We start from the raw sequence: 14782 nt of genomic DNA on the forward strand, positions 1-14782 counted from the left end.
GTGGTTCACTCTTTCAGTGCCACATGAAGCGAGCTAATGTGGAGACTGGAGATGAAACTTTGGTAAGATGTGTAATGGCATTTAACGTGGCACTTTATAGAACATCGAAAAGAGCACAAGCCCACATTAACTAAACTGTTTAATAATACTATGAGATTCGTGGATCTTTACATGCACCCAGGGAATAATTTTGTATTAATACCCTCACCCCCGCTAAAAAATACTTCACTACCATCCTACACAGATTTGTGCAACTGAGCAGTTGCATTTAGGCAACTGGCTGAGTGCCTTGCTCAAGGGCACATGCGACTGTCTTGTTGAGGAACAGGTAAGAACATCCCACTCGCCTTCTTAAGGCAAACCTGCTCCTCTAGCCTCTACGAGCCAGCAAGCCAATCATGCCCTTAATTTTCTGAGAGGATTCGCGGATGACTGAGTGGTTTATCCATGGCTGAGGTAAATGCAGCAGGTGTCCTGTACTGAAATCTTCTGCAAATCCTAAAGTTATTAGGAAATTCCCATTCGCTGAGAGTGCACCAAGGCCGCATACTGTAATTTCCAGGCATCTTCAACAGCATTAGCATTAGCCTTGTTCTGGAGGGAATGGGTGAACCGATACAAGCTCGGGACCACCAGAAACTCCTTCACTGTCAGAGGACTTTGCATTGATTTCTCCATTATTTTGTGCACACCGTGTATTTCTTCTGTTTCATTTTTTAGGTTTCGTTTGCAGAAGTATGCCAATGCTAGAGAAGCTGTCCATGCCATTAGCAGTGAGGCTAGCTGGTATTACGAACTGCCATGTTTTTGTTCATGCATTAAGAACTATTAAGTGAAAGATATCATATTTACAGTACAATTCACATGTAATTACACATATACACTAGAGGCAAGAAAATTCACATTGAAATCAGTTCAACACATTTTTTCTCCTCCTCCTCCTGCTCCACTCCATGAACATGTGTCAAAAGAAATTTATTTTCTCTCTCATATAAGCAAAAAATTTAAAGTGAAAGCATAGAACAGAAGATCCTCACAGCTTTTTGGGGAACAATGTGCTGATTTCGTGTTCAGAAAGCAGGTAATACATGTTCTCCCTGAAACGAGTGGTGGAATTTTGTTGTTGTATTTTTTCTTCTTCTTCTGCGAGCATGCAAGGGCCGCTAATGTTTTCCCTCCGTATTTGCTTGGTGTTTATTAAAGATATGCATTTACTATTGACAAAATAAATAAATAAATAAATAAATATATATATATATATATAGATATATATAGATATATATAGATATATATATGAAAATGGATGCTTGAATTGATTTCTGTCAATAAACCAACCTGAACAAGAATGTGATACTTGTGTCAGTTTACATCACAAAATGTAGTGTAAGTGCAAATCATTGAACCCTAGTCAAACGCGTTCCACCAATTTACTTAAAAACACTTGTGGTTGTGATACTTTAACAAACAAAAAGTGCTTGTTTATACTAGAACAAACGGTATAATCTGGCCTCATAGGTTGACCAAACTCTTAGCGAAGATCCACCAAATTCCATTCAAACAGTTTGACAAGCTGTTAGTGTGCAGCGCAGGATGAAATGACAAAAATTCATTAAAAAAAAAAAGAAAAAAGAAGTAAATTGTGTGTTACTGGTATGAACTTCCATTTATCATTACTCTTGTTTCATTGTAACCTGCAACATAAATTGGAATATGTATATCTCTCTCCCCGACTCAGAGAACTCTGTGTATCACTTACCAATTAGGGCTGTCACAATAAAAAAAAAAAAAAAATCAACAACATTATCAAAATTAAAAAAAAGGCACTAATGCTGTTGGTCAAATTCTAATATAACTTTGTTTATTTTGGGTTCTTTTTTTGGCAAATTAATTAAACTCATAATACAACTGCATGGAAGTTATGAGGGACTGTGACTGTAACTCTACAGAGGCATACAAAAAAACAAAAGCAAAACATTTATTACATGTGCATATTTAGCACAAGATCCATATTGCATTCCTAAATATCACAGTTAATGCTAATAAACGGTTATCGTGACACCCCTAATGTCGACTGTCCACACTGTGGGAGTGCAATCAAAATCTGACTGCAAAAAAACGACTGGAAAACTGAGGACTGTGTACAGTAATGATGTCAACTGAATGTTTTACATCAGAACATCCTCATATGTTAAAATTGCAGCATATGTGTAACAGGGATGCGTATAATTATGTCAAAGGGGCACTCCACTTTAGCATTAGTTGGGCGGGTGTTTGGCGCTACTACTGCATATGTGAACGAAGCTGCATAAAGCTTTTGTGCTCCAAGTGATGCCATTTTGGTGGAGTTTCTTCCGTAGATGCAAGACTCTAACATGAAAAGATTTATGAGAATAATAATTTTCTTTAAAAACAGACATTTCTCCTTCTTTTTGCTCTAAACTGTCCATCAGTCTGATAGGAGTGTGATGCTAAATCAGTGAAATGCTATTTTAAAACTGGTACTGGGCTTTTTTAGGCGTGTCGTAACCACTGCCTGTGTTTTTTGTTGACAGCCTTAACTCACTTTCATTTGGCAACTTTAAAAGACCCCACCCCCTTTCTATCCTTTACCCTTGCTACAGTACGCCACTGAATATGTAATCTTCACTTAACAAGAGAACCTGCTCCCGGGCTTGGTCAAATTTTCTCATAAATAACTATTTCCTTTTCTTCAGTAATCGCTGTGTTCTAGCCGCATGATTAGACTTTAGGATCACCGAGACAGCAGACTACTTGGCTGCTGGAACAAAGACAAGATATCCGATATAAACACACTACACTATGTATTTGTGTTACTCTTGTTGTCTTTCTGTAAGATTTCATGGGTTGCTTTATATTCAACAGTGAGTGTTCTTCTTTTTTGCTTCTAGAGAATAAGACAACAATGCATAAAATGTACACAATAAGGAATACTAAACTCAGCTCAAGACTTGGGCCACATCACAATACAAACTTCACTAAGATGTAAGGAGACAAATTGGTTTCTGATTAGCACTCCTTTTATTTTAACACACCTTAGACACCTTAACTTCATTAATATGTTTGTGTGTAGTTGCTCTCTTTGTAACTTTTATTTTTTTTTCTCCGGGGCCAATGCCCCTAACTAGGTTTGGTTGTGTATGTTGCTGCTTTTTGCTCTCTTTTCTGTCTTTCAAAACTTTTACAGAGTGTCAGCTGTCCATCTGCTTTAATATCATAAAACGCTTTTTAGTGGCTACAATTTTTCAACCTATATACACTATTAACCAGGCCTATTAAAAAAACTAAAAATACAATGAATTAATTAATGAAATACAAAATCTTAGAGGTTTTTTTTTTCTTTGCAAATGAACCTGAGCACTGAAAATGCAATGTGTGTGTGTCTGCATGTGTGTGTAGGTGTGTGTTTGTGTTTGAGCAAAACAGCAATAATCCATATGGATTGTAGGCCTTTTGGTTGTTACATCATTCAATTTATGGCTATTTCTGGGACACTTTCCCCCCCAAGAATCCTTCCTTCTTATAGGCTGTCGTTTCTGATCCTCGGGGTTTGGCGTATGTGTGGGATGGCACTGACTGAGTTTAAGATTGAAACGTTGAATACTTTTTTCCCCAACACCTTCTGAACGTGCTGCCCGATACTGTCCCGATCAAATAATCTCGACCTCAGAGCCTCCGACACTGAGAAGAATGCTCAACGAACAAAACAAAACAAAAAAAGAATACTATATACTCAATGACAACTGGTCAAACTGTAGGCGGATATGTTGACTCTTTTGAATATACATGTTCGCACATCTTCACTGCAGAATAATTTCAAACGAATCACAAAAGCAATCCTCCGTTTCCTCTTAGCAAACACAAAGCAGGATATGACGTCAATGAACGCTGCATCTAAAGAGCGTTGTTAGGAGGAAAGAAACAGCACAAATATACTTTCATGAGAATACTGAATGATAAAATGTACAGAATATGCTTTTTTTTTTTATCTCCAAACAATCAAAATGAGTAATGCATACCTTTGACTCTTTTATCTTGTAATGCCCTAGCTCTAGAACATGTTCTGACACTCTCTGAAATCACAGTATTTTTCAAGTCAAAGCCATATCTACAATAATCAGTATTTTGTTTTTAACCGTAATGAAAAAAAGGAGCCCTCTCCCTCAACCTCCAACCCCCCACCCAATCCCCACCCTCCCACGAGGACGCGTTTCTAAAAACAACATGAGAAGAGAAAGGAATACAAGGGTTGTGTTGACTCTCGTCGAGAATGCGGCGGTCGTCCCCCATCCGAGCGGCCCTCTAATGGAGACCATTAGGCCAGAGTTGATGTCTGATAAAGAGAACGATATCACTTCAAAAAACCCAAGGAACAACACATAATCCAAACAAGGTTGCTGTACATAGTAGAACCGGAGATTTCCGTGCATGTTATCCATGGGTGATGGCAGGGGTGGGGGAGGTGGGGGATTCGGCTGTAGGGGTGCGTGTGGGGGGGTGGGGGGGTGCCAAGGATCTCACTCAGCTGATGCCTGAACAGACAAGCCACCACTGATTTCATGAGCTGCAGAAGAGGATTTTTGATTACAGTAAGTATCAATAAAAAGTCAATGGGACTCTGAGACATCGTTTCTCTCTCGAGAGCTTTCGCTTTCTCTTTTTTTTCTTCTCTTTTTTTCCCCCTTTTCTTTTTTTTCTTTTTTTTTTTTAGCAAAAATATCATGCAGTCTTTAGTTCCAAAACCCCCCTTGGTGGGATCTCGTGTTTGTTTTGTTCGTTTCAGCAGGAAAAAGAAACTCAAAGTCTCCAAATTCTTCTTTCACAATTATTCTTAAACATTCAAGTCATCCTATTAATACTTTGTACAGCAGAAAGGTCTTTCGGATTTCACATGTGTATATATAAATATAATATATAGAAATATGCATATACATATGTTCAACTCGTATATGTGTATACATATTTTGGAACTGTATCAAAGCCAATTTAATGTGCTCTCAAAATATGGCCCATGATTCCTTGTGGGATGCACATCATTTCACATAGTACAACCAGTAGATAAGGTTGAAAAATCCAAAGGTGATAGGGAAAATGACCCGGGACCACTTGTCAATGGTGCTAACATCTGACAGGTTGGGGATTTTCAACTTGAGCTTTGAGGAGCGTCGTCTTAGCCGACAGTTGGCCCGGCTCCGCATGGCACTCCGATCCAGCGAATGGTGGCTGAAGCCATCTCGGGGGGCCATGGGCTTCCTGAATTGGACCCCGGAGCTGTCAAAGGACATGACCGAATTCCGAGAGTCACTGACGCTGCTCCCCACGTCAGAAGGCATCACTTCGTTATTCATCTCCAGCGTGGTGAGGAGGATGTTTCCATAAGCATCCACCTGTGCAAAGCGGCGAAAGACACAAAGATTCAGCGAGGTCTGAAATGCCAAGGAGCAGCCCCATTAATCCCATTAAAACTGATACTTATGTTAAACCCCCCCTCCCATCCCACAAGCTGTCAAGCTTAAGCAAAATGCAGGGATGATATGGAATGTCATTTCTCGCATGCAACAGAAATAGTTAACAAGACTTTCTTTATATATTACTACTATTATTATTTTCTTTCTTTTTTTTTTTAACACAAGTTACTTTATCGTGAGGTCTGGCCTACAGCTGATATGATTGCTAAATAAATGTACCCCAACTTTTCTTTGTTCCTCGAGATACAGATTTCTTCGCTGTGTAAATGACCTGAAGGTGTTGGTTTGAAACGGCACGGAAATGGAGTCCTTGCAATGTGAAAGAAAAATGAAGAGAACATTAAACGGCTATAAAAATACTGGCAAATAAGCACATTTTCTCAGAAATTACACAAGGCATAAGACATAGAGTTAACAGGAACAACTTTTGAATAAACATAGCATTTTTAGTACCTCACACACAGGAAAACAGGAAAGGGGGGGGGGGGCTTTTTTCACTCCATTTTAGCATCTGTCATTGGCAAATTGCATAAGTGCTGATGCTTCCTTATCTTACGTTTTGATGTTTATCCAATTTTTCTTTTTTTCATTTTGCAGGAAAACAGGCGCTGAAATATAAGGCCGGCCGAGTGAGAGTGAATAAAGCCTACAGCATAAACATAGACAACAACCTAAATAAGAAATGGGAATGTTTACACCACTGTTGAGTTAGATGAATAGGTATCTCAATGAAAAAGGCTATGTTCGATAAAAAGCAGTCAGTGCTTGAGGGAGAAGCAATGGATGATGGTCGGTGAATGCATATTAGGCTGTGGTGGCATCAGTATGCTTGTGGAAGATTACTTCAGGGACTAGTGTATGCATATGTGTCTTTGGATAAAATGGCTGTGGCTCGAAATCTTATGTGCAGAACATCGTTGTTTTGTACTTGAACTCTGACTGACACAGAGAGGTGGAGTACAAAAAAAGGGGGGGAAAGAGAGAGAGAGAAAGAGGCGGCAGATGAAGATGCAAACCTGTTCCCTCAGGCGCTTCTCTTCGTATCTTGTGCGCTCATTGTTGGCTTTGTTCAGCCTCTCGCTGAGTTTCTTCTGTTGCGCGGGGCCCCGACCAAAGAACACGTAATTTACAAAGGCATATTCAAGCAGGGCCAGGAACACAAACACAAAACAGCCCATGAGGTAGACGTCGATGGCTTTCACGTATGGAATCTTTGGGAGAGTCTCCCTAAGGTGGGTGTTAATAGTGGTCATGGTAAGCACCGTTGTCACACCTGAGTACAGCAGCACACACACACACACACAGAAAAGAAACACAGAGACCGTCAGATACTGCACATGTACACACTTTTACTCCAAACTGTACTTGTGTATCGTTACTTACTGCGTGGTGATAGAAGTGGTGAAAGGAGTGCACAATTTACTTTTATTTAGACAAAAATGTCATTCCAGTGTTCTTTTCTCCCTTTTAATCTTGCATTGCTTTGCTAATATAGTGGTAACTAAGTAATATTTGCCTTTAATGCGTGTTAGAGGAGATAAGGAGAAAAGTGGGATTGTTAAGTAAATGTAATCGGATACATATTTTTACTAGAGTTCATTGATTGGCTCCAAAGTAGGAGTTACAGTTCGCCGCTTTCACAGGGCCTCTGTCACTAACACAGAGAGACAGCCAACCATTCACATCTACCTCCAATTTACAATCACCAGTGAACCTAACATAAGCCTGTCTTTGGACTGCCAGAGAAAGACCATGAAAACATCCCCACGCAGAAGGGCCCAGCTGGGGGGTGGAGGACGCTGCACCATCACTATGCCACCGTGCCACCCTGATCACATCTTAGTCTAACTATCATAGCGTTAGTCACTTTGATGCGGTTTATTCAATTATCATGGCAGACAATGCTCTGAGAATACTTGAGAAATTGGATAAGTGTCATGAAAGTTACCAATTTTGGTAGTGTAGCTGGGCCTTGTGTCATTACTAATTATTTGCAATAAAAATATTATATTTAAAATAAAGATTTTTTTAATACTGTCTCACTGAAATAGTTGTGTTATTCTGTTTTTGGACTAATTTCTGGGAACAAAAGAAATTCCACATGACCGCAATGTCCTATTGAAAATAGCTGATGCTGTGACCTTTAGGTGTGCGTTTGTTGTAATTATCTATCAGTCATTTGCCTGTATATGCTTCAGAGTTACACAGGAACAAGTAACACTGCACGACAGCCACATGTTGTTCCTTCCTGTGATAATAAATATATTCTAGCAGAGATAGTTATGAGTTTAATAATGCAGCAGTGGCTGCGGCTTACCCAGGGCCACCCGAGCTGCAGAGGCATCGTAATTGATCCAGAAGGAGACCCAGGAGAGGATGGTGATCAAGATAGAGGGCATATATGTCTGCAAGATGAAATATCCAATGTTCCTCTTAATCCTAAAACTCAGTGAAAGCCTTGGATATGCACCTGTAAGGAGAGAGGATGGAGGATGGGTGATTTTGGAGCAGGAGAAGAGTGAAAACACATTAGTAAAAAAAAAAGAAAAGGAAAAAAGAAGGGAGAAACCATGGCACAATTTAAGTGTTCCAAACTCTGCACTTTGACAACACGCAGGGTAGTCATTTCTCCATTTGTTCAGATGGAGCACTTAATTTCCCCAAAGCGATGGATTCCTTTCCAGGGACAAGTTCGATTCCAATTAAACATGGCAGAAAGTCGCAAACGAGGCAGATTTTTCTGCAACCCCTATCTCAGCAGGCAGCTCCAGCATCCCTCTGAGAATTGTCACAGTGAGCTGCTCTGCTTTTCTTTTGCACTTTCTCTGTCCTCTAAACATTAACAAACGGCCATTTTTAAAGGTGGATAATTGCAGTGCATGCCTATATGCTGAGAGGAAGAAAAATGTGTGCCGTAAGTCATTTATTGCAGAATCTTACCAGAAAATGTTTTCTAGGAAAACTATCAGCCAATGTAAACACTGATGGGTGGTTTCTCTGCTGTCTAGACAAGATATTTTTAAAAAAAAAATGTAAATAAAACTAGAATACAATGATGTACAAAAGATTTTGAGCACAATATTTAATTGGAAATCGTGCAAGGGCATGTTTATGTCTAACAGAATTTCATTTTGAGTGTGAAACTGTCAGCAAAAGTTGCGACAGGGGCACCGTGTTACATCTTGTCATTTTTTTACACAAAAAGATGAGCATTTGGGAACTGAACAGGTGAATGTGTTATCCAGTGTTGGTTTTTACTTTTTTACTCTGGATGCTATAACTCCAAGAGGATTTGGTTGGACATTATGTTGCTGAAAGAACTTTCGGCAAAAAGTGCTGCTCTAAAATCTTCATGAATTTTATTGAGTATTAATGGGAGCTTCTGTGCCATTGCACTAATGCACCACCACACAATAGAAACTATAGTTGTTGGCTTTGGACCAATGTGTTACCTGACTTACCACCTTTAAGTCACTGATCTGTCATCTTGTCATCTCACCAAAGGACAATTTTCCACTTTTTTTTTCTTTGCATGATTTTCACTTGTATTGTATTGTCGATGTAGCAACCTCGAATTACCTGTAAATCTTTTAATGGACATTCGCATAAATGCCTTATCAAATGTGATAAATACATGCCAGATAAAGAGCAGCAACAAATATTATTGGAAGTCGTCAAACTCAATGAATTATTAATCATACATTCGACTTTTTCCTCTGTTTACCCTTGTCTGGTTGCTTAAGGGAAGTTGGAATCAGTTGAAACATAACTAAAAGGACATTTATCTACATCTTTGCTTGTTGAAAGTCCGATGAGAAGATTAATAATCCGTACGCTGAATACGAAGCACAGAGAGAGTGAAGTGTTAGGTTAACATAAATACTGCAAATAAGGATAATGAGCTAGCATGCCTGTATTCAGAGGGGAAAAAGCTCACCTACTAATAAAGCTATTTATCTCTCTCAAGCGCTCTAATTAACACATCTCATCCCCGGAGTCACTGACGTTTGCCGAGCAAACTGACAAGATTGCAAGGAGGCACTGCCACGGGCCAAGAAGTATACAGTATAAGGCAATATAAAAGCTGCTGCTTTTGCACTTTTTGTTTAAAGTAAACAAGATATGTTTTGTTAATTGGTAGTTTAATTCCTGGAAAAAACAGCCTCCCTCTCATCATTGCTCTCCATCTTCATAGCTCACTGTGCACAGCAGTAGTTTTCTTGTAGTTATGATTCTTTTAATAGCAATAATGATAAATAAAAGCTAAATCAAGAGTTTTAGAAGTGTTGCATGAGTAATCCTGATGAGACAGTTCTCTATAATCTCTAATTTGTGAGAAACAAAAAGATGTTTGCTGGACCATTTCAGGCTTTCATAACCAGCAGCTCAGTTTCTAAATTTCTGCATTTTTATTGTGATTTATTGTGCTTGTATGCAGCCTCTGTCTAAATAGATGTGAAGCATTCTTACCTGTAGTAAAGATGACCTCCTTGGACACCAATTGGGTGGCCACGATGGAGAACTGAGGTAACTCTAACTTGTCAACGCCTGTAACAGCATTGTCTCCTCCTTCCCAGAAGAATACAATGTCATCTGTGGTATATCCATCTGTGCCAAGGTCGGGGAAAATGAGAAGTCAGGGGAGGGAGGTGTAAATGTGATAAAGAAACCCTCGTTAAAGTCAACCACATTTCTGTATGAAGTCTGATACATGAGTATGGATAATAAGTCAGGGCCTGCACTGCTTTGAAGTCACTGAGAGTTCAGGAACATGGTGTCTTTATATGTCTGTTGACTGCCTTCCTAGATAATAGTTATCTATCTATCTATCTATCTATCTATCTATCTATCTATCTATCTATCTATCTATCTATCTATCTATCTATCTATCTATCTATCTATCTATCTATCTATCTATCTATCTATCTATCTATCTATCTATCTATCGATCTATCTATCTATCTATCGATCTATCTAACAACATCATATAAACAGAAAAGCATGGTAGTGGTAGTGTGATGATCTGGGGTTGCTTTGCTACTTCGGGAGCATCAACCAGGATTTCTGCTCGTTACTAGAATGTCCTGAAGTAGAATTCCCTGCCATCAGTTTGTATCCTGAAGCTCATGCATACTGGAGTTATGTAGCAGTCAAAGTCCAGACTTAAATCGAATTGCTTTGGCAAGACCTTAAAAGGACCGGACCGTTCCTGCTAAAAAACTAAACAAAAAACCCTCCAATGTGGCTGAATTAGAACAATTCTTCAAAGAAGAGTGAACCAAAGCTCCTCCACAGTGGTTTGAAAGACTCATTGCCAGTATTTGCAAATGCTTGACTGCAGTTCTTGCTGCCAAGGGTGGCTCAAAAAAGTGCATGTGGCATTTGTTTTTCACATAGGGACGGGTAGATTCGGATAGCTTTTTCTCCTTAATAAAAGCTATCATCATTTAAAAACTATTTTGGGTTATGTTTGTCTAATATTAAAATTTGTTTCACGATCTAGAACATTTACGTGTAACAAACGTTCATGTTTTTGTTGTAGTTTTTCATTTGGTGTATTTGTTAAGTAAAAGATCAAGTGTAGTCAAGCAGTGGGAGCAGGAAGAACACATTTTTGCTTAAGACTTAAATCTACCAATCCATAATCACATGCTTCACTATCCCATCTCCTGTGAAGATATAGCCCCGTTTGCATTAATATCTACATAAATTAACATATACTGTATCATAGGTATGACGCGCCCACATATTCTCAACTGGCAGTGCAATTGAAAGTGACCACAGTTAGATTTATGTCAGTAGGCCAGCATGCATTCACTGCAGAGCCGTTTCTCAGTCTGAGAAGTATTACTCCATTTCACATTCTACTACTCTGTGCTCAGACCTGGACTGCATTCAGTAAGGGACCAGGATTCATTACTATTAAATCTCTCTTTTAGGTTATAGGAAATGCGACATTGTCCATGAAATTGAAACAAGTGGCTGACTTATAAATCAAACTGATGTTTAATGTGCACCATTCACTAGTGCATAGCTTCCATGACTGTAAATAGCAGAAATGCATGCAAGTCTTTAATTCACAGCCTGTCCATATTTGATTGCTTATTGAAATCCCCGAGGGTAAATGCTAGGCAGTTTTATCTTGAACAACATGAACCACAAAATATCTGGTGTATTGAGCAAGTGGATTTGATTGATGGAACGGTCAATGAAAATGATCAAGCAAATACAATTTTTAATTACACCACAAGCATATTTTTCTCTCGGATAATGATTTATTGAAATTAAAGCATTTGGGGGAAAATAATATGTGAAACAGCTGCCAGCTAATGTTAGGAGTTGTATTTTATAGGAAAGTTTAAAGTGAAGTGCAGACTTTTAGTTTTTATTTCAAGGGCTTTTTTTTTTTCAATAACTATTTGGGAATTACAGACACTTTTAAACACAGCCCACTCGTTTTCAGAGGATCAAAATTATGAATTGACACAATTTTAAATATAAGGATTGTTTTTTATACTTGGATGAAAATTCTTTGACTGGCTGAAATCTTGTTTGTGGTTCTCTCTGCCTTCAGGTTTGTACTTAGTAACTGAAAAGCATGCACTGTTGGGTTGAGACCAGGAAATTGATAAATATCCCAAACCCTTCCTGGTCTTTTTTGATACTTTGTTGATGTTTGTAGTTTTGCATTGTGCATCTTTTGGCAAATTATGGGTAGAGGATACGCTACTTTGAGTTTATGATTGTTTTTTACTTTGTTTTCTTTGTTAACACAAGTATTGTTTGATGGCTTTGTGTTGTGGTAGTGGTAAGACTGTCTATTAATCGGTGAGCATGGCTAACTTATTAGTCTTTCCCAAAATATCAAACTGCCCCTTTAGGACATACTGAAAAAGTTCCGATTTTTGAAAGAAACATACTACCTTATTCAAAGTATCTGGGTCCAGACTACCTTCTAAATGAATCATTGCTGATAAGCCCTGAATCTGGTGCTAAATGGAACCTAACCAATAACTAATTACTACCTTCTTGCTACCGATATATTGGTTACATGTCTTATGTACAAATTATTCATTGAAATGTATGATGTGGATGTGATGGGTAGAGTTAGTATATTATTTATTAATGTGGACACTATGTTACACATTGAAAGTTCACTACGGTTTGCAGTATTAATTACTGGCCTTTGCCACTGAATAATCCACGGCTGGCTTGGTCCATCTGTCACACTGATGGCGGACTGTGACTATTAAAACTGGGACTTCAGCTCAGCCAAAACTTAGCCGCAACATTAAAAAGGCAGCAACCGGGAAAAAGATTTTGCCAGTAATAGGGACTATATCTCAACCTCACTTCCTATTTCATCAACTTAAGTGATGTCGTCATCCAAATAGATTCAATTTTCCTCCCTTTTCCTGTAAAGAACGCAGACAGTTCGAGTGTATTGGTGTTTTCCCAGACTACTGAAAGGAACCAAAGAAGTTATCTAATTTTTGTGCGTGTATTTCATTTCAGCTCAGTTTTGCAGTCATTTACGGTCATATTAGTTTCTCTCCTCTGCGTTCTTTGCTGATCTATGCATCCTAAAAACCCTTTTAGATTGATTACTGTCTCTTTTGGAGGTGAGTAATCAATGCACATCATCAAGCACTGCAACTTTTTCTTTTTCTGAAGGCAGTCATGAAGTCATATACGCCGAGGGTTAAACATCAGACAATTGCCATACATGTGCAAGGATGACAAATATCTTTCTAATTCCTCATGCTACAAAATAAACCAAAATAAAACTTTATGTATTTGCACCTAATTCAATATAGATTACCTGTATTGTAGTGATTAGCTAGCAAAAAAGTCATGGTTGAACATTAGGGTGGAGCATACTGGGGGCCGTCTGCATTATGCGAAACTCTTGAACCTTTTATGCATCAGTTTATGAAGGAAAATTATTATCAGGCCTGGGGAGTAAAAATATGACAAAAATTCTGATATAAAATAGAGTTAAGCTCCCAGACAAACCATACTGCTTTTAAATAATTATTCTCAGCTTTTCTTCCCCCTCACAGTTTGGGCCACTCTCCTTAAAAGTTGCTTTAGTTAATTGAGGCTGCAACACTGATTCTTTTTCATCCATCCTGCTTGAGATCATTGTCCTGCTACATGGTCCAGTTCCGGACAAGGTTTCGCTGTTAGACAGAGGGCCTCACATTTGATTGTACAATCATTTGATATACAGAAAAGGTCCTGGTCATGGCTCCAAAACAAGACCAAATCATCACCCTTCCACCACCGTGCCTACATGTTTGTGCTGATATGGTTTTTTGGATTTTTCCAAATGCAGTGCATTCTTGCATACTTTTTCTAATTGTAGTGTCATGAACTTTAACATTTAACATGCTAACTAAGGCCTGTAGGGTCTGAGAAGTAGCTCTTGGGTTTTTTGCTATTTCTCTGAGCATTGCACAGTTTGACTGAGAACAAAAATTTATACTTATGGCTGTAGGTATGTTTTTTTTTTTTTTGAAGGGTCTTTTGCATTACTCACAGCTTTCAATTTCCAGGGTGCAGTTCTGTTCATCAAGAGGGTACCTCCTTAAGTCCATCATGCAAGCAGCAGTAGTGGTTATCCTGTGAGACAAAGACAGAATAGAGACATGAAGACCTGGTACAGAAAAGACCAGATGAGGGGAGTAGTAAAAAGTCCAACAACAAGGAAGACATAGTGCAGTGGGGCAAGGAGTGGTCCTTTACCTGGAAGTTTCAAGTTCTAATCCTGCATGAATCCAAAACTTGCATTAACCTTTTTACGGCACATGTGAAGCTCATGGTCAGGAGATCTGCAGGAAGTAGATTTTCTTTTTTCAAATTCTTCCTTTTCTTGACATTTTTATATTTCTCCTTTAATATAGAGGTCATCATTTGTCATGTTGTACATAATAATGAACCATTAGTATGACGATTCCATAATCAAAATTCCCTTTAAGAGTAATTATTCTGCAGGTCATTGATTTGATGACAGTTTGTCAATACTCTATCTGTCCCTATGGGTCTGAACATACATAGCTTTGTAGGTTCTTTTCTATAAAGGGGAAAATGTGAGACTTCAGTGTGATTTATACATTTGTGATTTTTGAGGTCTGGTGACGTTATTTCGTTTTATGTGGATCACTAACTGCTCAGAGCCTGCATAGGATTTTGTCGATTTATGTTATTTATTGCTTGCTCTGAGATATGCATTTCTGCCAGGTAGCTTTAGAAAAATGTATGCATAGTAGCTTAATGCCAATAAATCAAGGCGC

At 38.6% G+C, this 14782-nt stretch overlaps 1 protein-coding gene across 1 annotated transcript in view; it reads right to left on the reverse strand.

Annotated features, from left to right (window-relative positions):
• Positions 1-4669: 4669 nt before the first annotated feature.
• gabrb4 (gamma-aminobutyric acid type A receptor subunit beta4) overlaps positions 4670-14782 on the reverse strand; it is a 52555-nt gene continuing 42442 nt past the window's right edge. The window contains exons 5-10 of the mRNA XM_004557323.3: positions 14029-14111; positions 9957-10094; positions 7804-7956; positions 6503-6759; positions 5706-5795; positions 4670-5405 (exon numbers count right to left, since the gene is read on the reverse strand). Coding sequence (XP_004557380.1) covers positions 5052-5405; positions 5706-5795; positions 6503-6759; positions 7804-7956; positions 9957-10094; positions 14029-14111 — 1075 coding nt within the window. The 3' untranslated portion in view covers positions 4670-5051. The remainder of the gene's footprint in view (positions 5406-5705; positions 5796-6502; positions 6760-7803; positions 7957-9956; positions 10095-14028; positions 14112-14782) is intronic.

The sequence above is a fragment of the Maylandia zebra genome, linkage group LG10, assembly GCF_041146795.1.
Source record: "Maylandia zebra isolate NMK-2024a linkage group LG10, Mzebra_GT3a, whole genome shotgun sequence".
Taxonomy (NCBI): domain Eukaryota; kingdom Metazoa; phylum Chordata; class Actinopteri; order Cichliformes; family Cichlidae; genus Maylandia; species Maylandia zebra.